This window comes from Anabrus simplex, chromosome 10 (assembly GCF_040414725.1).
Source record: "Anabrus simplex isolate iqAnaSimp1 chromosome 10, ASM4041472v1, whole genome shotgun sequence".
In the NCBI taxonomy this organism is placed as follows: Eukaryota; Metazoa; Arthropoda; class Insecta; order Orthoptera; family Tettigoniidae; genus Anabrus; species Anabrus simplex.
Genome location: NC_090274.1, coordinates 48,932,744 through 48,960,410, shown reverse-complemented (window position 1 = coordinate 48,960,410; position 27,667 = coordinate 48,932,744). Strand labels below are relative to the sequence as shown.

The 27,667-nt window shown below is 40.2% G+C and overlaps 1 protein-coding gene across 1 annotated transcript in view; it reads right to left on the bottom strand.

Moving 5' to 3' along the window:
• The window catches only part of Drl-2 (Derailed 2), a 942,221-nt gene that overhangs the window by 185,360 nt on the left and 729,194 nt on the right, over window positions 1-27,667 (bottom strand). The window contains exon 7 of the mRNA XM_068229325.1: window positions 26,860-27,034. Coding sequence (XP_068085426.1) covers window positions 26,860-27,034 — 175 coding nt within the window. The remainder of the gene's footprint in view (window positions 1-26,859; window positions 27,035-27,667) is intronic.

Here is a 27,667-nt window from a genome sequence, read left to right as displayed (position 1 = left end):
GTGTGTGTGTTTTTATCAATCCCTGAAAGTTTCATTCAAAATAGATAAGACTGTGGTACATTCTTCATTGATGAGCAAATATTTAAACTGTAATTTTATTTTCTACATTCCATAGATGCCTTTGCTGGCAGGATGTAGTATTTACAGTGCACTATGTCTTCTGGTATGGGCTAGAATAAATTTGTTACTTTCATTGACCTGTCTCAGTCTCATCTTTGGCTTTGACAATATGAAAGTGACCCAGGTATGAGCGATCCTAGTAATACCGTTCCTTATGCAGCCAGTCCCTGTTATGAATGGTGTGAAAATGTCGCTTATATGGTTGGTTGGTGCATGCATTACAGTGGGCTTTTCAGACTGATATGTAATAGCAAATTCTGGCTCGGTGAGGAAAGCAACGGGAAATTACCTCACTCCTCATTTCACTAGTATGCCTCTTCAGTAAATGTCGTATGGCTTTTAGTGCCGGGATATCCCAGGACGGGTTCGGTTCACCAGGTGCAGGTCTTTCTATTTGACGTCCGTAGGCGACCTGCGAATCATAATGAGGATGAAATGATGATGAAGACAACACATACACCCAGCCCCCGTGCCGTTGGAATTAACCAATTAAGGTTAAAATCCCCGACCCGGCCGGGAATCGAACCCAGAACCCTGTGAACCGAAGGCCAGTACGCTGACCGTTCAGCCAACGAGTCGGACGCCTCTTCAGTGACACCTAGGCTATCTATGACAGCTGTTAGTGGAGCTGTAGAGGATCAAACCAGCCTTTGGGCTGAATGCCCAACATACACTCCATAGCTTCATATAAAAAAATAGATATGTTGTTTTCTAGTGTCTCAATTCTGAGGGCAACTTGTACAACAATGTAGGAACTACAACTTGTAGTATTCTGGATCCATATTTGTTGTAGTATCTACTACTACTACTATTACTAATAATAATAATGATAATATTAAAGTGTGTTTAGGGACGAGTAGCTGTGAGTTTATATCCGGAAGATAGTGGGTTCGAACCCCACTGTCGGTAGCCCTGAATATGGATTTCGTGTTTTCCGTTTTCACCAGGAAAATGCTGGGACTGTACCTTAATTAAGCCCACGACCGCTTCCTTGCAACTCCTAGCCTTTCCTATCCCTTCGTCGCCATAAGCACCTATCTCTATCGGTGCACCGTAAAGCGAATTCTTAAAAATATTATTAATAATAAGGCCTAATAATACAGTAAAGAACTGGAATGGCCGCACCTGTTAACGCGCTATGGTTATGGAGGCAATATGAATGGGTTCGAATCTCATCGTCGGCTGTCCTGATAATAGTTCTCTTCAGACGGTTGAGATGCTGGCCTTCTGGCCTCAACTTGGACGGTTTGATCCTGGCTCAGTTCGGTGGTATTTGAAGGTGCTTACATACATCAGCCTCGTGTAGACAGATTGACTGGCACGGGACAAAATTCCCGCACCTTGGCGTCTCCGAAAATCGTCTAAAGTAGTTAGGACGTGAAGACAATAACGTTAAATTGTTTTCCGTTTCATAGTGACGTATCATAGAGTTTTGTGAAATACATTTTTTGTTGTAGATCGTGCGTGACCTTTGGTAGGCTAATTCAAGTTTGCTTATTCGTTCACTGAGTGCTTCCTTGTCCAGGTCATTTTCCAGAATGATCTCACCCAGGTACTTAAATTTTTCTATACCGAGATCGATAGTTGCAGTCGTGAGATAGTGCGTTTGAACCGCGTTATTGGCAGCCCTGAAGATGGTTTTTCGTGGTTTCCCATTTCCACACTCGGCAAATGCTGGGGCTGTACCTTAATTAAGGCCACGGCCGCTGTCTTCCCACTCCTAGCCCTTTCCTCTCCCATCGTCGTCATAAGACCTATCTGTGCCGGTGCGACGTAAAACAACTTCTTAAAAATAAAACTTTGCTACTCGCCTATTGTGCCATATTTTGTCCGGAGTTTTGGTGGTGTGTCTTTGATGTTAGTCATTATTATTGTCCTTTCTTCATCGTTAGGTCCATTATGCACCGTGTTTATCGTTTTGCGGGCCCACCAGGTTTTCATACGTTCGGAGTGTGTTTTCTTCCATGCATCAGAATGGACATGCTTCGGTCGAGTTGGGACTTCTTGATAAACCTGTCTAAGTATATGTTTGAGTGGTGTTTAGAGTTGAAAGTCTGTTTCTGTGATCCTTTACTTTAAAAGATACTTATCGATCTCCACCAACAAAGGAGGAATCGGTTTGAGACTTCTGAAGTAGGATAACAAACGTTTACAGATGCTTTCAGCTGGCAACCTGATGAGGTGAGCGTAAACACTGAAAAATCTTTTCCGGATTACGCTTCATATCTTTTCGGAGTAGTATAATGGGAGAGTTTGGGCGCCACCTCCACCTCGGGCTCTCGGGAGAGGCCTCCACCTCCCGCGGGAAATTTGAATTTTGGCGCGAGATTTGAATTTGTAAACAAAGCCACGTGCTTTTTGACAGCTGTCATCGACAACAACGCATCGCTAACCTCACTGCTGCCATCTTGACGGGCCTAAACCTCAGTAGTGCCAACTTAACCTAACTAGCGTGAGGTAAACAAAGCCACGTGTTTTTTGACAGCCACGTGCTTTTTGACAGACAACAACGCATCGCTAACCTCAGTACTGCCATCTTGACGGGCCTAAACCTCAGTAGTGCCAACTTAACCTAACTAGTGCGAGGTAAACAAAGCCACGTGTTTTTGACAGCCACGTACTTTTTGACAGACAACAACGCATCGCTCCCATTATACTACTTTTCGGTGTGGGTGTTTATTTCCAAGTTGCTCCGAAGTCTGTAAACACCATCTTTGAGGTTGGGACCAAGAATTTTCCTTAATTGCCAGTTTTTCAAGCAGGCTATGTGCTCAAAGTGTTAAACGTTCTGCTGCATACAATGCTGCAGATCTAACTGCACTTTGATAATGTCCAATGTTTTCATGTAGAGAGATTGACTTTTTGAAATGTGTTTTGTGTTAGTCGGAAGGCCGTTTCAAACTCTTTGAATCGCGTTAAGACGGCGAACTTCTCAGAACTGTTGAATTCAACCCATCCACCAAGGTATTTGAATCCTTCCACTTTCAAAATTCTACCGCGGGTAATCAGAAGACGTGGTGGAATATGTTTGATGTTAGAAATGAAGTGGGTTTTGGCGTATTATTATTATTATTATTATTGTTATTATTATTATTATTATTATTACATCGTTATTTCCAACTGAGAAGCACACTTGAACCTATTTAGCTGATGATTTTGCTTTCTTCTCCTTCCAAAATCTCTTCATCCTCTCATTGAAATTTTTTCTTACGTTCTTCTGTCCAGGTTTTATTAGTTCTTGCTTTTGGCTCCGTAGAACAATAGTTATTAATCAGTGTTCTGAAAGCAGATCGGTTGATCACAGTTTCCTTGTTAATGTTGATTTCCTGAAGCTCTGATTCTATTTCATTCAGACAGTTGTTCTTGACTTTCAGTGTGAGGGCAAGATTTAGAATTATTTTGGTCAGTCTATCATTGTTCATTCTGAGATGACGATAGAATTTCAACCTCCTTTTCCTGATAGTGTCTGAGATTTTTTCAGTATGGCAATAAATTTCATGAGATTTCCTTTTCATCCATACTCTCTCTATGCAGACTGAGCCGAAAATTTTCTGTAAAATTTTTCTTTCCTGCTTTACTATATCTTTTATGACTGATCTACCGCCAATGATTAAGGTTTGCGATGTGTATAATGCTTCAGGTTTTACTAGTGTATTGTAATGTCTTAGTTTTGTTTTCTGATATAATGATAATATGTGTTCCAAGTGATTCGATATGCTTTCTGTAATATATTAATTCTCTCTTTAGTTGTTTCACGATTTAATCCAGAAGGTCGAATGATTTTTCCAAGGGTTTTGAATTTATTTACTTGAGAAATTTCTCCAAATTTAGTCATCATAGCTTGCTCATCTAGAAACCAAGAGGCTCCTTCCATGTACTGTTTTTATATGATATTTGAAGTCATATTTTGGCTGCAATTTCATGTAGATTTTCGAGGGAGTGGATTGCTTCTTGCCTATTGGGTAGAAAGAATTGCCAGGGCGTCTTCAAACGCTAGACACCGCACGTGAATTCTGTTTTCCAGTTATCTACCAAGAGTTATTCCTTTAACTTCTTTTTCCACGGTTCTGATTACTTCTTCTCGAACAAGATTGAACAAGAGAAGTGACAGTCCATCTCCTTGTCGAACCCCTGTGTTGACAACAGAAGGCTCCGATATTTTTCGCAAGAATTTAACTTTGGAAGTAGCGTCAGTTAATGTTTGTCTGATCAGTTATTCTCTTGTTTTCTGTCTACTTTATTCCTCGAGTACTTTGAAAAGTATCTGTCGGTCTGTTAAGTAATATGCGTTTCTATACTCTACGAAGGTAATCACTGGTTGTCTTGTTTTGAGCATTTGTAAGATAGTTTTGAGATTGAGTATTTGTTCTGTGCATGATCTGCTCTTTCTGAAACCTGCCTGGTATTCTCCAATGAGGTGACGTTTCCTTCAAGTCTTTTCAGTAAAACTTTGGAGAAAAGTTTGTAGGTAACTGATACCAAGTAGACACCTCTATAGTTGTTGATATCAGTTTTATCACATTTTTTGTGCAGTGGATGAATTAGTGCACATTTCTAGTCCTCAGGGATCTTTTCCGTGATCCAGATATCGCTGAGAATATCATGAAGTTTTCGCCACCATTTTTTCACATTTCGGAAATTATACCGTTCTCACCTGGAGTTTTGTTATTTTTCAGTTCACTGATAATTTGTTTGATTTCTTCTAATGTAGGTGGTTCTGAATCTGGGTTTGGTGTGGGTTTTTCAAAGGTGAGTTTTTCTCCATGAGATTCATAGTTTAGACGTTTCTGAAAATGGTTTGCTAACAGTTAGGAACTTCCTGGTTATTTGTTTCTAGAGTTCCATCCAGACATTTGAAATTTGATATTTATTCTCTGAAAGTTCTGTAAAAGTTTCGTGTTTTATTTTTTGTGAATTCCAGTTCAATTTCTGCCAAACTTCTGTGATTATATTTGCGTTTCTCACATCTCATAATTTTTTAGGTTTGTTTCTGAATCTTAATGAATAACTGCCAAGTTTTTCCAGTTTTATGGGAATTCTAATCTCGCCAGACTCTCGTTCTTCTATGGTCTTGCCGCAGGTTTCATTCCACCATCTGTGTTTGAGTGTCCTGGGAGGGCTGCCTATAGTTTTGAAAGCTTGTACAAATGCTCCTTTGATTTCTAACCAGTTGGATGGATTATGATTAGAGATATTTGCAATAAAGCAGCCCGAGTTTTCTTTAAGGTGTGCCGGGTCGATTCGCAGTTTTCTGTTCGTTCTTATTTTGGGTCTGTTAGGTTGAAATTCGACTTTAACTAGAGATAAGTGGTGATCAGACTCAATAACTCCTTTCTTGATTTTTCCCTTTGATTTCTCTTAGAAATCGCTACGTGATCTAACTGGAATTCCCCCTAAATGAAAGCTAGGGAATATCCAGGTCGTTTCTTCCTGGTAGTGCCAGGAAATGAGTAGATATCATTTTAAAATCAAAACTCTCGCAAATGCCAATTAATCCTTCTCCGTTTCTATTGGTTCTCTGGTGACCTGGATAGAGTCCCACAATGCCAATTTGGGCATTAAAATCTCCCAAAATGATTTTGACATAATGCTTCGGAATTTTGGCTGTAGCTTCCTCTAGTTGTTCCAAGAAGTCGTCTACTATCTGTGGATCTTTTTGATTGTAGTTATTATTATTATTATTATTATTATTATTATTATTATTATTATTATTATCAAGGAAGTAATCGTTATTCATGAAAAAATATCAACGTCTCAGCCACGTTCGTGAAGATTCAAAGCCTGTTCTGCTATTCTGAAATAACTTTTAGATAGAACGATTTGTTTGGCAATATTAATGGAGAATCAGGTTGAGATAATACCAGAGGAGAGGGTGAACGAATAAAGACAGACAGATAAAAAAGATGACTATATGTATTGTGATTTTTGTCGGGAAAAATGTGGAAGTGTACTCTAGGGAAATCTAAATTCTCGTATTTTCTGCCCCGGGGTAGTTCCTTTGTGAAGAGGACGTATCGTTATGTTACCGATTGGATTGTGTAACTTGTTGCTGAATTGGGGAAAGCTTGGCTCCGCTTTTGTCATATTTTACAGTTTCCCATCAGATAGTATATGTATATATAAATCTATCGCTTCGTTGGTTTTCCTATATGATGTTGGCTCACGATTGAGAGAATACACAACTGAACACTTCCTTGCAGAAGACTAAGAGGAGTCGTGTTGAAATGAATCAGAGTGAATCTTTGTATGCCACGTTCCGTCCTATCGTCTTCTGTAATAAATTATTTTTTTCTCTTAAACATTAAGACAGTGTGTTTCAGAACTATAGCGCCAAAAATTTAAGGAATACACTTCGTGTTATGTCATGAATATACCTCGGATTTGTAGGTGGCAATAGGTTAGAATGCAAAGTAATTTGGTTTGTAGGAAGTGTCATGCCACCCGTTGTACCATAATGTAGGAAGAGTAGCATAAATTAAAGGAGTTCTATACGCTGTACCCCTAACATCTATGCAAATCTCATAGCATAACCGCTGTACAGTGTAGGGTATACTTGTTACTGGCTTAAGTAAGTTTGCATTCTAATCTGTCAGCACCTAATAATCCGGACTCTAGTTATGAACTGTGGTGCTATCGGATTGGCGGAGAAAATATTTCTTTTGTTTTCGAGAAGATTTAAGTTGTTTTGTTATTCATAAATTTTAGCCTAAGTGAGGCAGGGAGATACCTAAAGATTAGGTGTGCTTATTAAGTCATCGTCGTCGCACTTGCGACTGGTTTGCCCCTGTGATAAATCTCATCCATTCGGTTCGATCTTGATTAGCCCTTTTCACCTCTTCACAGCTTCAAAGACCTGCGTTCTCAAGGAAATGTCTCCACAAAGGTCTTTCTTGGCCTTTCTCGAGGACCGTTGCCTGATAATATTTTTCGTTCAATTACTTCAGTAATCAAACTGTAAAGCCGAAGCCTTTTGATGTTGTAAGCTTAAAATATTTCGCTGTTCAACTGCCCTCTCTCTCTTCGAATCTCACCAGGAGAAATACCAACTAAGTATCGGATTTTCTTAGATGATGTTCTTATTCTCTGCATTGACTTCACCCCTCTGTCAAACCAGGTGATTTCAAACTATCACCATGTAACAATATCGGGATGTTCATTGTAGCCGTGAGGTAAATAGTCATTGAAACTCATTCTACAAGCAAAGATGTGCAGTCACAGGACAAACAGTTGGATGAACCTCAACCGTGTCCCTCTTACCCTCCATTTTGAGAACCCTACAGTTTGTACCGTGGTGAGTACAGCCAATGGAACCTTTGATCGTGAATTCCGAGATACGCTGATTGTGTATTTTAACTGGTGTAATATCCTGGGAGAGCTCATGTTTGCGTCCAGCTGTCCTCTATTATATTTATTCCCCCGCACATGGAGAAGGAGATTTATCTGGTACTCACCGACATGCTGGGGATATTACAGAAAGTGCGCTACTGAATATCGGTTATTTCGCTCATAAAGTAGAAGGTGTCCAACGTGTATCTCCGTCGAATATCACTCGTACATTCCGGATAATGTATATGACTGAAAAGATCATAAAACCCCCACGTTCATATCTGGTAAAATGTGAGGTACACTTCACGTCAAAATATGATTTGTTTTCAGTGATAAATAGTGACTTGTATAACATGTTCTGTCCTCATACTCAAAGCTATTTTTGATTTTAATTCAAAGCAGTTTAGTTTGTAAATCCTTTGGTGTGCGTACGGATAAATAATGCCGTCAAATGAATATAGGTGAGGTGGAAAATATATTACGAAAGAAGGACTAGAGGAATGATGGTAAATATTGATGTTTTGGTAGCAGAATGACCAATGATGGAAGATTCAGGGAGATGTTTCCTTCCCGTACCTGAGAAAGGAATGGGCATGTTTTACCTTTCCAGACTTCTGCTGATCTGATTGCAATGGTACAGGTTAAATTTAGATATTCCTGAGAATAGGTGAAACCCATGAAAGGCATTCAAGCAAATGCTTTGAAATCTGAAGTTCCTCACAGCCGTATTTCGGATCACTTCACCATATTGCTTCTACACTTAGAAACCCTAGCATCTAAGTAGTTCAGAGTCTTGCGGGCGTTATATGGTGACCATACACAGGCTTTTTATTTGAAATGAAAGCTTTCACGTCGACTAACAGTTTATTAACATGAATATGTTTTTGGGCTGGCGATTTGTTTGGAATTAGTGTCATCAGTCTAACGAAGACAGTTTTGCGTGGACTGAAACCGTCAGTGTGGTAACCAGGCAACCAGTGTTTGTGTTCTTCTTCCTCACGCCATTACCGTGTACCTTATAGTAGGTACAAATGGCGCCGTGTTTTAATCGAGTTCCCACTGTCTTTGACTGGCGTTTCGTCTAGTCACTTAGGAGTGACCCAAAGTTTATCAGTAAAGGTTTGACTTCCTCAAGGATCCGCGTTAGGTCCCCTGTTATTTATAAATAACAAATACGTTGCAATTAGGATATATCCCGGAGGGAATGCTTACTTTACACGTTGTAAAGTCACCGAAGGAAGCAGAATTTTTCTCATAATACATATCTTGCGAATAGTCATAGCTATAAAGTCAGGGACTATTTTGTTGGGCGTAGATCTTGTTGAGTGGGGGTATATTGTGACAAGGTATGGGAATGTTCTGTGTTGGATCAGCTGCCATATTGTTGGACGTAGATAATGCTGCTGTATATCGACGCTGCGCTAGCAAAACCTCGTATCCCAAAATGCCCTTCCGATTTATTGTCCTCCTTAAGATTGGTCATACCTCCCAGCTACACATGATATGCAGTCTATCAGAACAACGTTTGTTGTGTTCCTTTTCCTGTGATAACGTGTAGAGGAAAATGAACCTGAAATGCATTTTACTGTATGAGTGCGTAAATACTCAATTAAAATATTCATTCCGACAGTGCGGTGCAGTAAGGTCGATATTTCTTTCGATGTATCGGAACTCTTAATCTCCCCAAGTGGTTGAAGTGAAAGGAGGAGTATGTCTACTCCACTACATGTCCAGAAATGCCTTAGGAGTGACCCAAAGTTTATCAGTAAAGGTTTGACTTCCTCAAGGATCCGCGTTAGGTCCTCTGTTATTTATAATTAACAAATACGTTGCAATTAGGATATATCCCGGAGGGAATGCATACTCATAATAGTATGAAAACGAAGTAAAATTAAAATAGGATTTTATGCTTTTCCGTGTAGTGGAGAGATTTAAATATTTTTAAGACGCCCTTTTCTGTAAACTTTGATCAGCATCCAGTCAAACTTTAACAGATTTGAATGAGAGTAAAATTAAGCCACGTTTTCCGATCGTGCGTTAGAAGCAGGATTACGCATCTTTTCTTCTCACACAATTTTCCCTGACATCACTAAGTTCGTGAAATGTCATTCCATCGTCACTATAAGACCTATCTGTATCAGTGCGACGTAAAACAAATAGTAAAACAGAAAAACAAAAGCAAAAAACAAAAGAACCCGCACCGCATTCACTAGAGAAGTTGTACCTTCTCTAAGCCTCCAGTTTCCCTATACCCTCATATAACATTAAGAAAGTAATTTTCCACGTTGTGTCTTCTCAAACAAATACCATGGCACTACAGCCTTGATTGACCTTGGCCAACCACTGTTCGTCCCGAAGGACTGCAGATTACGAGGTGACACAAGGTCAGCGCGACGACTGCCCTCGGCTGTAATTCTTGGTTTTCTAGACCAGGGTAAACTCACCGACCGTCAGGTAGTTCTTCAGTTGTAATCGCATAGGCTGAGGGTATCTCGAACCAGATCTCGGGTCCAGGAAGAGTTAAGAAAATAATTATTCATCCCGATCATAATCATCATCAACTTTAAGGTCACAAGGACGCCTTAGGAGTGAACCAAAGTTTGGCGGTAAAGGTTTGACTTCCCCAGGGATCTGCGTCAAGTCCTGTCTTATTATTTTGTAACTAACAGATACTTTGCAACCAGGAGATATCACGGAGATGTTTTGCCTGGCGTACGCGTTCGTTGGCTGGCGAGTATAACTATTGTCTTCGGAGGGCCGGGCTGAGTAGCAGGCTGTAGAGTGCTGGCCTTCTAACTGCAACTTGGCAGGTTCGAGCCTGGCTCAGTCCGGTGGTATTTGAAGGTGCTGAAATACGTCATCCTGGTGTAGGTACAGTAGATTTACTGGCACGTTAAAGGAACTTATGTGCCGGGCTGAGTGGCTCAGACGGTTGAGGCGCTAGCCTTCTGACCCCAACTTGGCAAGTTCGATCCTGGCTCAGTCCGATGGTATTTGAAGGTGCTCAAATACGTCAGCCTCGTGTCGGTATATTTACTGGCACGTAAAAGAACTCCTGCGGAACTAAATTCCGGCACCTCGGCGTCTCCGAAAACCGTAAAAGAGTAGTTAGTGGGACATAAATCAAGTAACATTATTATTATTATTATTATTATTATTATTATTATTAAGGAACTTATGTGAGACAATACACCGGCACCTCGTAAAAGTACGAGTAATTAGTGGGACATTATTATTATTATTATTATTATTATTATTATTATTATTATTATTATTATTAATATTATTATTATTATTTCCGAGTGTATCAGTGTTATCGATTATGAGTTCCTAGATGGCCGGGGAGAACAATATTAAAACCACAGGTTCTGCCGCAATGTAGCACATCTACAACAACTGCTATGAAATCAGGAACACCATTTAGGATACCAGACCACCGTATGTAATGATGAACCAAACTGTAATATAAAATCAGAAGCTGTTTTTTCAATGGTGTAAACATAATGCAGTGTGAAACATGCTGTTACATTAAACTCAGGCAGTATCATCGACATATTTCATCGCGTGAGTGATGTATGTATTTCAGTTTTGATGGGCGCTTTACTCATATTGACTACGTATAGAAAATATGACAGCTTCAAATAGGAAATGATGTAGATTGTGATAACCAAATAGGTTGATACTACTTTGTAATACGTATGGAGTGAAGAGTAGCGCTGTACGATGGGACATAAGAGGGTATTAAGTGAAAAAATCGGGAAAAATGTTTTTATGTGTTTCATGTAAGATTTTTGAGAGCCTCCGTGGCTCAGACGGCAGCGCGTCGGCCTCTCACTGCTGGATACCGTGGTTCAAAATCCCGGTCAGTCCATGTGGGATTTGTGCTGGACAAAGCGGAGGCGGGACAGGTTTTTCTCCGGGTACTCCGGTTTTCCCTGTCATCTTTCATTCCAGCAACACTCTCCATTCTCATTTCATAGCATCTATCAGTCATTAATAAGTCACTTTGGGAGTGGCGATCCCATCGTACTAATAGCCTATATCTGCTTCAATCATTCCATCCCTGACCCGGTCAATGACTGGAAAACAGGTTGTAGGTTTTCATTTTTCATTTTCATGTAAGATTTAAGATTTATAAAGATTTAATGCACCTCTATGTGAAATTTCAGATGAAAATATTTGATTTATTATTTTGAGCATTTAAGTCTGTACATTGGTCACCTTTGTGCATATACTGATTCTACAGGCCAGGGAGAGTTAATCGTAAAACTCAAAAATAATATATTTTTCATTTAATTCTATTTAAGAGGGTCTAATGCACCTCTACATGCAATTTCATACCAAAATATTAATACCTTCATGGTAATTTGAACATTTGAATCTGCACAGTCAACTCTTAGTTAATGTACTTATTGTGCAGGTAATTTGTTTTATACATTTTCTCACAAATTAGTTTTCCTCAGATACAATGTACCTCTTCCCTGGAATCATTAGCTCTATTAACATGATTTTTTTCGGAATATATTTTGTGTCCTTTCAAACTTTCTGAATCATTTATGATATCAAGGAGATGTTTAGTTTTTCTATAAAATAGTTTTAATGTCAGAATTTGATGAACATTTTTTATTCAACAATTCTTTGATAATGAAGAATTAAGTTAATTCAAAAAGTAATTGATTCTGATTGTTAAAGACACTTATAAAACACTGTACTTGTTTTTTATTATCCAAATTAATGATATATCAAAAGCTCCTAAATTCTGCAAATTGCAAGTGTGCTTGGATAATGTACAAATTTACTGTTATTCAAAAGTGAATGATATTGATACTGCAGTTGATAAAATAAATTCCGACCTTCAACATCTTAGTGACTACGCAAATAAAAACAGCTTATTAATAAACCCGAATAAAACTCAAGTTATTATTATTGGTACCAGTAAAAATCTATATTCCCTCAAGCAACGGGATATCTCTCCAATAATTTTAAACAATGAAATCATACCTTACTCTACTTCAGTGACTAACTTAGGAATTATTATGACTGAGACCCTAAATTGGACGCAACAGGTGATAAGCACATGTAATAAAGTACACAAATGCTTATATCCTCTGAAACGTTTCTGTAATGTGTTCTCGGTTCGACTCAAGTACAGCTAATTCACTCTCTTATACTTGTCTATTGTGACACTGTGTTGATTGAAATAACCTGCGACAGTAACAAGAAACTGGACCAGATCCTGGACAGCTGATTAGGATATATATTTAATCTGCGATATGATGCTCATATATGACCTTATTATCACTGTCGTGGCTTGGAGTGCACCAGCGCCGTGAATTTCACATGTTATCACTTCTGCACAAAATACTCCCAATTATCTTTATTCACCTTTTCCTTACCTCTCGTCCCATCGTGACCACAATACGAGATCTGGCTCCTCTCTTGCCATACCTGTAAACCGCACTGCTCCTTCATAATCTCTGCGTCCAAGTCATGGAATTCGCTATCTGCGAACATTAGGGACACAATCCCTCTCATCGCAAGTATTTGTTGATTGGATCCCGCTGACTTGCTGGATAATTGTTGAGTGAACGAAAGAATGAATGGGATGAATGAATGGATTACTGTAGTTACGTCATTTAAGTGTATTTTACTTTGTGTATTTAAAATTAAGGATTCTATTACTATCATTATTAATATCATTTCTATTATTAGAGCTATTAAAATTATTTGTATTTGTAAATAACTTATGTAAATGTATACTCTTCTAGTGGTTAAGTGTAAGAGAGGGCCTAAAACCCTAACTTCGCCACCAATAACGGCATTATCTATCTATCTATCTATACATAGATCCAGGGCACTGAGTTTCCTGATTGGCTCATAAATGCACATTGTTTTTAGTGAAATGAAAAATATATTATTAAAACATTAACAACTTATATGATATTAAACCCACTATTTATCCTCACCATTTGAAAGGTAATTCTCTGATTAAGTTACAGTTTTTTACTACATTGACCGGTAACTTAATTGTTATGACTGTTTTTTTTGGGGGGGGGATATATATTAGCATTTATGATTAATATCTCGTTAACCCTGAACTATTGATGTGGGATTTCTGTAACGTCAGTACTGACAAGTGGCCGCAGGAGCCAGGCTCAAGAGATAGCTGATAAAAGTTGGATATCTTAAATATAACATGAACAAACCAGGATTGAAAACAATTTGTTGACCATTTTGAAATTTGACACCAAAGTGTACAATTTTAAAATTGTGAAGGACGCCTTAGATAAAGGCTTAGCTTCACCAAGGATCCGCGTTAGGTCCTCTATTATTTATAATTGGCAAATACGTTATAAATAGGAGATGTCCCGGAGGAAATGCTTACTTACAGTGTATGACAAGGAAATAAAATTTAAACATATTACATAACAACAAGAAAAATACAACAAAACCAAATATTAGAAAAATTATATCTGAAAAAGATATTTCACGATGAGAAATGAAGAGTAACAAAGGGGTTCATTAAAGCAAGAAAACAATTACAAACGACTCTGGAGTAAAATGAAATGGCGTATGGCTTTTAGTGCCGGGAGTGTCCGAGGACATGTTCCGCTCGCCAGGTACAGGTCTTTCGATTTGACACCCGTAGGCGACCTGCGCGTCGTGATGATGATGATGATGATGATGATGATGAAGACGACACATACACCCAGCCCCCATGCCAGAGAAATTAACCAATGATGATTAAAATTCCCGACCCAGCTGGGAATCGAACCCGGGACCCCTGTGACACAAGGCCAGCACGCTAACCATTTAGCCATGGAGCCGGACGGCTCTGGAGTAGTGTAAAACAACAACAACAACAACAACAACAACAACGCAGTGACTTAGAATTTCACTCAAAATTAATAATGCATTTTAATTTTTACCACGTGATAATTTCAACTCCCTAGCCTTCGATATTTTCCTCTTCATTTTTTCCAATATTCCATATTTTCTCTGCGTTTATTCTTTCTCTCCTCAGAACACTTTTTACCAGCTTTCTTTATCATTTTGCCTTGGAATCCTTTCACATTAAACACTTTATTTATAAAAATACCTCCTTTGATTTCTTCTTCTCGTATGTATTTTCTGACTTCTTGAATCTAGGTTGTTGTTGACTTTTCACGAGAAGATATTTTGCATACCTTTTTTTTGTTAACCTGTCATCGTCCATCTAAAGATACACCCAAAAATAACTGTCCTTTTTTCCTTATCGTTTGTGTTATATTTTCTATGTCTGATAGATTCCTTATTACTTCTTAATTTTCACAGTTATGTACTTTTAATTGTACCCAGATTTTTATAATTGTTCTTCTTTAATACTTCAGGTTTATCTAATTCATTTAATTCGGTCGCGTATAGACGTTTTGGTCTCACTACCGTATCATAGTGTCTTATTTTTAAAAGAAATTTGGATAAGCACGTTTTAATGTAAAAATTCTTAGTAATTCCATATGTATGTCCTCTCCATCTTGCGTATCCTTTCTTCTATAGCACACTTTTCTGAGCATTTTTTAAAATTATTTCACCCAGTTCTTTTAATTTATTTACTTTGTCGATACGACCAATATAAGTCATTAACAATTTTGGAGCAATTTTTATGTTTGTGATAAATTTGGTTTTTCTACACAGAGACTGCCGAACCTGTTTAGATGGCTATTTCTTCCAAAAGACTGATTTGTATTCCTGCATTTGTTAGGTTTTTCTAAAAAGTACAGTGAAATCATTTATGAATATGTCAGGCAATTTATTTCAATACCTTTTCTCCATAAAAAACGGTTGTGGCGCTGGCCCTCTGGCCCCAGCATGGAAGGTTCGATCGTGGCTCAGTTCGGTGGTATTTGAAGGTGCTCTAATACGTCTGCCTCGTGTCAGTAGATTTACTGGCACGTAAAAGAATTCCTTCGGAACTAAATTCCGGCACCTCGGCGTCTCCGTAAACCGTAAAAGTAGTTAGTAGGACGTAAAGCAAATAACTTTATTATTATTATTAAACCATCGCCTTGCGTTACACTTGCATTTATCTTGAAACATTTGGACGTTTTATTATTATTATTATTAATAATAATAATATTATTATTACTTCTTCTTCTTCTTCTTCTTCTTCTTCTTCTTCTTCTTCTGCTACGTTTCGGTCGGCTATGGACCACGTTATTTAAACCGTTTGGATCCTTGGACTTTAATTCTTTCCAGTAAACTTTATCCCGAATTCGATTTCTGTGAGATTGCTTTCTTTCATCAGTCCACTGTCCGACTCGTTGGCTGAATGGTCAGCGTACTGGCCTTCGGTTCAGAGTGTCCCGGGTTCGATTCTTGGCCGGGTCGGGGATTTTAACCTTCATTTGGTTAATTCAATTGGCCCGAGGGGTGGGTGTTTGTGTCGTCCCCAACATCCCTGCAACTCACACACCACACATAACAATATCCTCCACCACAATAACACGCAGTTACCTACACATGGCAGATGCCGCCCACCCTCATTGGAGGGTCTGCCTTACAAGGGTTGCACTCGACTAGAAATAGCTACACGAAATTAAAAATTTAAAAAAATCAGTCCACTTCTTGCCTGTTTTTAGTTTCGGCTTTCTTTGGAATCGCTGGTATGCTCGAAATTTCTCCTGGAGGGGAACACGTTCCTGGATGTCTTCATGTGTGATCCCTATTATTGAAGGTCTTTTTCGACTTCAGAGAACCAGATTAACCTTGTTTACAAAGTGGGAAAAGATCCGGTTGGTCAATCTCTACGAGTTCATACGTGTTATTGTTGCTGTTTGCTTATGTCCGTCAATAGCGATCGAACCACTGAAATTAAACTTTACAGTCTCCTCACACAACTTGAGCTATCTCATTTGGCTATTAAGGTAGGTCTTGAACTCGAAGGCAGTCTCGAAACAGAATACTACTTCCTCACGAGGAAGGATTTAATTAAATAAGCACAGTGTTTCCTCCATGGAAGTGTTCTCGTGAGAGAGAACTCGCGCTGTGTAGATTTGAAGTGTCAGCGGGAGGTTGGCCATCAGTCTGAGTTAAGAGCGCGTGATATCAGGTACGCTAGCCACTGAACTAATTCAGTAAACACAAGCTAACTGCAGACAGGTAATTCCAGGCCTCACATAACTCCAGGTTTACACGGAGCGGGTTTCTCTCGTATCACACTCGGAAGGAAAATCGTTTCGCCTCGCGCACAAAATACAAGAACAATTTTGAAGTTATTTTAATTAGGAATGTCATCATCCTGAATTAAATTTCAATCAAACAAAATTTTTATAGACTCTAAAAGCACACATGAGATTTTGTGATGATCTTGTTTTTTTTTTTTTCTTTATCTCGGCCTTGCTTGCTGCGTTACTTTGTTGGATTCTTCTCTTCCATAAATGTCTATCCAATGCTTCTTCCCTCTTCCAACTTTTTCCTTTTAAATCTCCTCCTACCTTGTGTGAGATTTTGCAGCAAAGTGTCAAATATTCCTGTTCTCTGTGCCCACATGAACTTGTTTTCCTGTTTCACCTGGACTTGTTCCTGGTACAGCAATATTTCACATCGCTATGCCGAGTGACTTATCAGCGTTTTGTCAACTTCAGTTGTCACCTAAAAGTACTCTAATTCAGCCACTAGATCACATCATATTCCTATAATTGATAGAAATAAACTTATCTTCTTCTTCTTCTCTTCCTGTGGTATTAATTTCAGTTTTGTGATCATTTTCCTTTCTTTCTTTCTTTCTTTCTTTCTTTCTTTCTTTCTTTCTTTCTTTCTTGTTCCGTTTACCCTCAAGGGTTGATTTTCCCCTCAGATTCAGTGAGCCATCCCACCTCTACCGCCTCAAGGGCAGTGTCCTGGGTCGAGTGGATACAACTGGGGAGGAAGACCAATACCTCCCCCATGTGGCCTCACCTGTTATGCTCAATAGGGGCCTAGTGGGGGATAGACAAGGAAGAGGAAAGGAAGAGGGTTCCATCCCGGTATTTTCTTGGAGGAAGAGAACTGGAAAACTACCTCTAGGATGGCTGAAGTGGGAATCGAAGGCCCCTCTACTCAATTGACCTCCAGAGACTGAGTAGACCGCGATCCAGCCCTCATACAGCTTTTCAAATTTCATGGCAGAGTCGGGAATCGAACCCACGCCTCTGGGAGTGGCAGCTAATCACACTAACCACTACACCACAGTAGCAGACATATTATTTCTTCCCTCCTATACATAATTCTACTACCATTCTCTTACTGTTACATTTGCCCTTATTGCTTGTTAGGACTCACTTCACATATTTGCTATTGAACGAACAGGAATTCTGCAATATATAACGAATGTATCGTAAAAAAAGTTGATTCAAATAGACATAAATGACGGATGATCTGAATTTCGAGAATCTTGGTTTGTAAGTGCATACGTTCAAGGTTGTGATCATGACACATCGTTAATTCGCAGAAGTACGGGCCATTTTCCACCAGCCCACACAGCACTTCAAAGTAAAAAAGAAATAGCTAACCCCAGAGCTCCGCAATAAATCTGCCCACTTTAATAGCAAAAAGAAAAAAAAATCTACGTTGTGTGTGTGTGTGTCCATCGGAAACTGGAAGCAAGACAGAATGGTGTTGCTTTGCTCCTGACACAGGTTCTTTCGTGAGGAAGGAAAGAATGTAGCTAGCGATGGAAGTAAAAAGTTTCGTCTTTCCCTCTGTCTGCTTGCAACGACCAGCAATCTAAAACTTATTGGCCGGCTATCACTTTCTCTCTCGTTCACTTCAAACGGCACAATATGTCACGCAATTCTGTTTGTAGCAACCTTTTGTTCCCGGTGGAATGTCCAACGTCTAGCAGAATTAGCAAGTTCCCTTCTTCAACTGTCCGTGCTTTAGAGGCAGTAATTTGATATCGAATTTAATCCTTTTTCCTATTTAACACTTCGAATCACTTGTACCGCTCAATGCACACCAGGCACGGGACAGTGTCCAGTGACATTTGATTGTGACTACGAAGCTCTCTTCGCACCATTCAAGAAAAGTTGGAGTGCAGTATAAGAAAAAGACAGTCATCCGCCCGGAGGATTTATATGCAGCTGAATGTTTGAACGTGATAAAAACAGGATTGGTCAAGAAGTTGGAACTAGTGGAGAGAAATATTCTGAGGAAGATACTGTGACCCAAAGAAAGAAAGAAAGAAAGAAAGAAAGAAAGAAAGAAAGAAAGAAAGAAAGAAAGAAAGAAAGAAAGGAATAATTGTATCTCAGGATGGAAAAGATCTCAGGTACTATCCGGAAGAGGAGAGTCATGTTCTCTGAACATATCTACAGAATGAACCCGAGAAGGCTGACCAATTAGATAGGATTTTTTGAGATCAGGAAAGCTCAGGTACGCTGGTATCAGGTGGTCAGGAAGGACCTGGAAGAAATGGGAATACAAGGAGCGGAAATCAGCAACAGAGATGCTTACAAGTTGAGGATCAAAGTCACGAAGATGTTTCAAGAAAATGTTAGATTCCGTACCCAAGTTCCATTGACAGAAGGAAGGAGGAGATTGCAGAGTGAAGGGATGAAGGAGAATTGGGTTAGGATTAAAGCCCAGAAACAGAGGAAGTGGTCCGTATTCGGGAAAAATGAAAGAAGAAGAATAAGACGACACTGCATTCGCTAGAAAAACCGACCTTTTAAAAATTATTCGGGTTTGATTTATAGTGCGCTCGACAGTAGACACATCCAAAAAAATTAAATAGCGTATAGCTTTTAGTGCCGGGAGTGTCCGAGAACATGTTCGGCTCGCCTGATGCAGGTCTTTTGATTTGAAGCCCATAGGCGACCTCCACGTCGTGATGACGATGAAATGATGATGAGACGGCACATACCCCCAGGCCTGTGCCAGCAAAATTAACCAATAATCGTTTAAATTCCCGATCCTGCCGGGAATCGAAACCGGGGCGCCTGTGTTCAAAGGCCAGCATGCTAACCATTTAGCCATTGAGTCGGACACATTAAAAGAAAACTGACATGTGTTAACAATGTAAAATTATACGGCGATGAAGCATGCAAGCTACAATTTATTGGATGGAAATGACAAAAATTCCACTAAGAAAAAGAAAAGTCCTGTTATTCATTTGGTAAAACTTCATACAGAGTAGTCGGAAACAGCGTGAACCGAGGATATGAGAGTTAGTGAGTTGGACACACTTAATATAATTTGAAAGAAATAATTAAGATATCTCGCGGAGTTGTCATTTGATCAGCTGCTGAAGTTAGCCAATCAGATCGCTTCGCGGGTGAATTTAAATGGGCTTTGCGAGGCCATCTTGATAAGTCTGCACGTGGCTTCTGACGTGTGGACGAAACTGGACAAAGAGGTAGAATAAATATAGGAATTGTCCCGACGTTTGCCTGGATGTGAAAATGGGAAGCCACAGACAACCATTCTCAGGCCTACCGACGGTGGGGTTCGAACCCATTTGCTCCACAGTCCTAGCTCGTTAAGCACGCTCGGCCACTCCGCTCGGTGGTATTACTATTATTATTATTATTATTATTATTATTATTATTCCTTGCGGTTAAGGTCGCTGAGCTGTGAGTTCGCATTCGGGAGATAGTGGTTCAAATCCTACCAACGGCAGCCCTGAAGATGATTTTCCGTCGTTTCCCATTTTCACGCCAGGTAAATGCTGGAGCTGTAAACAAATAATAATAATAATAATAATAATAATAATAATAATAATAATAATAATAATAATAATAATAATAATTCTTTTATCGATTTTGGCCAGCTGTGGACCACGTAAATATTTCCTCACGATTGAAGTTTTCTTTGGCGCCAATCACGGACCGGGGGTGATAGTGGCGCTTGAGCGGCAGTGGTCTGGCGCCGGTGATGTTTTGGTATGACCGCGACAGCGTAACCAGTGCCGAAAGGAGATATGGGATTGTCTGGTGGGTTTAGGAAGGTTTCTCATAACTTATCATTTACGGAGGAGTGGAAGTAGTTGGTCTAAGACTAGCCTTTGCACTTCAAGTTATATCTGTACTCTTGTACTGGGCTATGTTCTTGCGTTAGTACTTGCTTGTCGGTCATTAGTCAAACAGGTAGGTCACCACGGGGCTGAGAGGCTCAAACCGTAGAGCGCTCTCGTTCTGAACCCAAGAAGGCGGACTCCATTCCGGCTCAGTCCGGTGGTAGTGAAAAGGCTCAAATGAATCCGACTCATGTCGGTACATATATTATTATTATTATTATTATTATTATTATTATTATTATTATTATTATTATTTATATTTATTCATGAAAGTCTCCAATGAGCAATGCTCACATTAAGGGGCTGTATACATTGGACATACGCATTACATTCAAAATGTAAGAATTCGAACATATTCAAGGTGAGTGATGTGTGTTAGTTACAATGGAATTTAAAATTGAAACTACATTAGTGTCTGCCTCTGAGGTGTAGTGGTTAATGTGATTAACTGCCACCCCTGGAGGCTTTGGTTCGATTTCCGGCTGTGCCACGAAATTTGAAAAGTGGTACGAGGGCTGGAATAGGGTCCACTCAGCCTCGGGAGGTCAACTGAGTAGAGGGGTTTCGATTCCCACCTCAGCCAACCTCAAAGTGGTTTTGCGTAGTTTTCCACTTCTCCTCCAGATAAATACCGGGATGGTATCTAATTTAAGGTCACGACCGCTTCCTTCCCTCTTCCTAGCCTATCCCTTCCGATCTTCCCATCCCTCCACAAGGCTCCTGTTCAGCATAACAAGTGAGGCCACCTGGGCGAGTTACTGGTCCTCATCTCCAGTTGTATCCCTCGACCAAAAGTCTCACGCTCCAGGACACTGCCCTTTAGGAGGTAGAGGTGCGATTTCTTCTCGCATGCTGTGACGAAAGTTGCGGGGTCGGATTCCGGCTCAGTCATTTGAGAGGAAAGCAGTACTATTTGTTCTGGGCAATGTTGCAAACCTTGGGCTGGGAAGACTTGGGAGAAAGGAGACGAGCTTCTCGCCTAAGTGGAATGACATTAGTAAATGATTAAGCTTGAGTGGAGCTTTCCACAGTACGAAAGATCATAGAATGAAGATAAAGGTGGAATTTAAGAGGACATATTGGAGTCAAATATTTATTTATGAGAAAAGGAATTAGATATTGAAATAATTCATCAAGGGAGATGTTTGATGCTGGCTGCGGGGTGTAGGTGCAGCGTGCCTGCCTCTTTCCCGAACGCCCCGGGTTCGATTCCCGGCCAGATCAGGGATGTTTACTTGGATCTGAGGGCTGCTTTGAAATCCACTCAGCCTACGTGATTAGAATTGAGGAGCTATCTGACGGTGAGATAGCGACCCTGGTCTAGAAAGCCAAGAATAACGGCTGAGAGGATTCGTCGTGCCGACCATACCATACCCAGTAATCTGCTAGGCTTCGGGCTGAACAGCCATCGCTTGGTAGGCCATGGCCCTTCGTGGCTGTTGTGCCAAGGGGTTTAGATTTTATGTTTATACTTTCTCAACCCTAAATTACCAACGTTTCGCTCCGGTGTGGCAGTGGGATCATCAGTTCCATTGCCAAACTTTGTTTACAAGTTGTTCTACGTCGCACCGACACAGATAGATCTTATGGCGACGATAGGACAGGAAAGGACTAGGAGTGGAAAATAAACGACCGTCGCCTTATTAAGGTACAGTCCCAGCATTTGCCTGGTGTGAAAACGGAAAACCATTTTCAGGCCTGCCGACAGTGGGGTTCGAACCTACTATCTCCCGAATGCTGGACACTGGCCGCACTTAAGCGACTGCAGCTAACGAGCTCGGTGCCACTGAGAGAGCCTCCTTGAATAATTTCGTATTCGCAGTAATTAAATTAGTTACCGTTTCCTTCCGGAAAATTAATTTTTCACATTATAATTATTTTCTTTACAACCGTGAGAATCTGCTGGACTTTGGTGCGAGGGGTCCCCGGTTCGATTCCTGGCAGTATCTGGGAATTTTAACCTTTACTAGTTAATTCCGATGGTTCAAAAACTGGGGTGTGTGCCATTCGACATTGGAATTCATCATGGGTGGGATCCCATCATCACAGACGAGCAGGGTCACCTACAAGTGACTTTCACCAGGCCTCTTTATTGAAACGGGATTTCCGCTTCCGAAGAGGTTAATTAATGGAGGAGGGGGAAACGTTGGCTGGATATTAAGCTAACCACCGAGTATATGAAAAGTGGAAGCCCTTAACATCTACTCCTTCAGGTGCTTTCATGGTCTGCACGGATTAAAAATTATCTTCTCGTTACAGGACTCTCGCTGAGAGAGTAAAGAATTGTTCTCCTTTGTCTATCCTTTAGTCGTCCGCCACCGTAGCGTAACGATTAGCACCATTAACTGTCATCCTTGGGGGTCCGGGTTCGATTCCCGGTACTGCCAGAAAATTAATGGTACATGGTGCTCACCTCCATTGTGCCTGAAAAAAGCTGCATCACCTCGGGATGAGGACACGAGTCGTCCGGCTCTATGGCTAAATGGTTAGCGTTCTGGCCTTTGGTCCAGACGATCAGCGGTTCGATTCCCGGCCGAGTCGGGGATTTTAACCTTAATTCGTTAATTCCATCCTCATAGAAGCGCAGCTCGCCGATACTCCATTTCATTTACCCATTGTTCCCGTTTCTTAATACGCGGTCGCGAATGAGACGAGGTCCATGAAATTAGGAGGAATTAGCTGTGGTTTGTGAGAGGGAACTGTCTCTGTATTTGCCTGTAAATTAAAATGGGGAACCACAGAAAACCATTCTCAGGGCAGCTGACGGTGGGGTATGAACCCACACGTCTCTCGAATGCAGAGCACTTGGTGTTGTCCTTTATAAATTTTTCCGAATTTTTTTGTTTTTTGTTTCTTTTTTTTTTTTTACAAGTTGCTTTACGTCGCAGTGACACACATAGGTCTTACGGCGACGATGGGAGAGGAAAGGGCTAGGAGTTGGAAGGAAGAGACTCAGCATATGCCGGCTGTGAAAATGGGTAAGCACGGAAAACGATCTCCAGGTCTGCCGACGGTGGGGTTCGAACCAACTATCTCCCGAATGCTGGACACTGGCCGCACTTAAGCGACTGCAGCTATCGAGCTCGGTTTCTTATTTACTAACTCCAGTAATATTAGTTCGGTACAATCCACAAAAACAAAATGCAGTCCTGCTCTGCTCCAGATTGAGCACGCTTCCCGCAAGATTAAACTCAGTTTATATTCGTTACGTTCACTTCTTGTGTGTTCTTGTTGTCTACATCAGTAAATTATTTCTAGCCCTGTCTGAATTTGTCCCGAGTAGAGAGAGAGAGAGAGAGAGAGAGAGAGAGAGAGAATGGGGACACTGTGCAATCAGCGTCGGTCGGCGTCGTATCGCGTCACATTAGGACGGCCGCTAATGATGCATTAGCGTCCCTTGAGATGACGCCGACTTCCGCTTGGCCTACCACTATGGTATGATTACTATGTAAATGAAATCTCGTCACCACCTGCTTTTACTGACCGCCCCGTAATAGTGGGTGCTCTAAAATGTCCGCAGAAATTCACAAATGCAGGAGTGCTGTATAATATAAATATAAGGTGACGTGGGGTAAGTGTATGTCTGGGGAAAGTTCCATATTTGTGTATCTTTGTAGCTATTATCAGGGCCAGCTCGTGAGGTAGTGTCGTTGTGCCGTGGCACCATTAATGTAATAAAGAAAGAATGAGATTTTCCCCCTCAAGAACAGTTTATATTAAATTTACAATTCTAGAAAATATTATGCAGATCTTATTTTGCCTCCATCTGTACGCGCGCGCAGACAGTCGTGCGCTCTTACGGCGCTTGTCTGAGTTGTTGAGCCAGATCTCACGGGCACCGTATCCGTACATAAGACACTCTACGGAAAACTTTTTGACTTGGGTTTGTATGTGTTGTTAAGGGCTGAGAGAGTGCTTGTGGCTACGTGACGCAACGATTCGATTTCATCCACTAGAGCATAACATATGGCAAGCACAATGTAGACACCAACGTGCGTTACAATATAGCGATTTTGTCACTGTGTTGGCGACTATTATTCCTTTTAACGACAGGATATTCTTCTTTCTCTCGTGTTGGACACCTAGCGACTTTTTAAAAAACTCGCATCAGTGACAGAAATATCCTTATCTATTTATGAAGTAACAATCTAGGAATTTTTCAATGAATTTTGCTCTGTTCCATTTGTAAGCTGTCGACACCAATACTTTTATTTAGCGGAGCGCAAGCTCAAAGTATCACAATTTCCTAAGTATTTTGGTGCTCGTTTACGAATAGCGTCGTTGAATTATTTTTATGTGTAATGGTACAGGATGCAGCCGACATCCTTCCAAATTTATGTGTGTGTGTAAAGTAGCCCTGAGCTGGAAATTTGTAAATTTCAGATTCGAGGCAAAGTGATTGTGCGCGCGCGGATGTTAGCGATAGCTGCGTGAGGCTAGTACGTATTACCCTCAGTACCGTTCTTATTAGTTCATTTGAAGGTGTCGTTCAAGGTTATTGGGACAAATATTTTGGTGAGTAGGCCCAACATATATTTTATTCGTAATTTATGTCTGAGAGGTTGGTAATTTGTTCAGTAAAAGCTAGTATCAGTGACAGAAAAATCTTTCTCTGTTCCTGATGTAAGTCTAGGAATTTTGCAATTAATTTTGCTTCGTTTCATTGATGTAAGCGGTAATGCAAGCCAGTGGTTATTACATTATACAATAAGGGAGTAGATGGCTACTGACGACATCGTGTTGAAATCTTTAACACTTAGGGTGAGTTGCAAGAACTCATACTGTACATTTAAATAAAATTATTCCTCCGTTACTTATTGGATTTTTATGTTATAGGACTTTGTGAGTTGCAGATAATAACGCTACATCAGTTAAACGAGCCTTTAGTAATAATGCTTCAATAAGTTCGTGGTCTAGCGCCTACAGTGCAGGCAACACAGCGTACACATTTGTACGTATTAGTCAATATGTTCGTAGACTGACGCCTACAGTGTAGGCAATACAGCGTACCCTCATGTACACTTACTGGACTGGCGCTTACAGTGTAGGGAACATAGTGTACACCTTTGTGCGTATTACAGTTAATAATTATGTTCGTGGACTGGCGCTAACAGTTCAAGGATCACATAGTCTTTGACCTGTCTTTTCGCGACTTTTTCCCGTCGTGGTGATCTGACCGATTTCGACTTGATCATCTCAAACGTTTCGCTAGCGGATTTACCTTGAAATTTTTCCGTGGCTCAGACTACGACATTCTCAAGTTCCACCGCTGACATTCAGCTCCTCTTCACAACAGACACCGTAGTTCTACGTATACTATATGCACACAACTGCCTCTTGCTTGGACTAGCGAATAACTGTCTCGGTAACAGTCTGTGGTGCAAACTCTCGGTTATAGGGTACCACTGCGACACTAAATTAATTACTTTATTTCCCAGGATGCCTGTTTATCCCATTTGGTACTAATTCTGTCTCTTCCTGGTTTACCGGGCAGAGTCCATTACTGTCCGAGCTACTCTGCTTGGCAGATTCGATACTGGCTCAGTCCGGTTGTACTTGAAGGTGCTCAGATACGTTAGCCTCATGTCGGTAGATTTAATGGCACTTATAAGAATTCCTGCAGGACAAACTTCCGGCACCTCGGTGTCTCTGAAACCCGATGAAGTAGTTACTGGGTTGTAATTGTTTAAATTATTATTATTATTGTTGAATTAGAAAGATGTTTTTGAAGACTTTCGTCTGGAGCATGGCATTGTATGGAAGTGAAACATGGACGATAACTAGCTAAGAAAGAAAGAGAATATAAGCTTTTGAAATGTGGTGTTACAGAATAATGCAGGAGGTGAGATGGATTGAATCACGAGTGAGGATATACTGAATAGAATTGGTGCGAGGAGAACAATTTCGCTATATTTGACGAAAAGAAGAGAGATAATGATAGGACACATTCGTAAGACACCGAGGACTGTTCAACTGGTTTTTGAGGAAAGTGTAAGGGGTAAGAACGACAGAGTTAGACCACGCTATAAAAAGGGCAAGTAAATTAGGAACGATGTAGGATGCAGTAGTTACGTAGAAATGAAGAGATTAGCACAGGACAGGGTGGCATAAAGAGGTGCATCAAACCTGTCTATGGACCGATGACTTTATAATAATAATAATAATAATAATAATAATAATAATAATAATAATAATAATAATAATAATAATAATAATAATAATAATAATAATAATAATTATTATTATTATTATTCGTGGTATTCTCAGCTAATGTCTCCGACACCAAAACTCAAATACATACAGATTTAATCAAATCTTCCTGAAGTATGACGTAAGTAAGATACTGACATTATTTTAATAATTTGTTACATATTACTTACTGTAGAGACTCCTGTGTCCGCGCCTTCTTGCTCTTGACGTACACAATGGACGTTACGGCAATCACCACGATGATCATTGCGCATGCGCAGCCTACAGCCACGTAGAATGTCCCACTTGACGTCACGAGTGATCCCGGGTTCAGACGTATGGAGTCGTTCCGTGGAGTGGGTTCTTCTGTAACAAAGACATCATTGTGTTAGAACAGTTCATGCTGGCCATATCAGTTGCGCAGCATGGGAGAGAATGAAGTATTGCTTAAGTTTATCAAATTTCCAAGTTAAGGTAAACATAATGAAAAGCTGTGATTCTGTTCTTGGCTATTGATGGATTTATCAAACGGTGAAAAGATAATAAATTCTTTATTACAGAAACTGACCCTCAACAAGCCTTCCAATACATCACTCTTTCATAAAGACTACAATGAGAAGATACTTCTTCCTCGACTTGTTCCAGAACTTTGCTTTTCCACAGGTTTCACATTCTACCATGGCTGTGCCTCAGTTCACGTTCACCAGATTTCTGAACAAGATTTTAGATGCACGTTGTGTAGGAAGAGGGGTCCTACTGGCTGGCCTCCTCGATCGTCGGATTATACCCCTGTAGACTTTTTAGCAAAATAATTTATTAAGAACGTGAAGTACAGGAAACATTTTTAGAGATCTGGTTGTTTTATTATCATATAATTGAAGCATTTGAGATTTAAAACGCCTGAAATGATTATAAGCATCAGGTGAGTCATTTAATTCGTAGACTACAAATAAATAATGGCGCCCACGGTGAAGTGTACCAACGTGCTTACAAACTTTT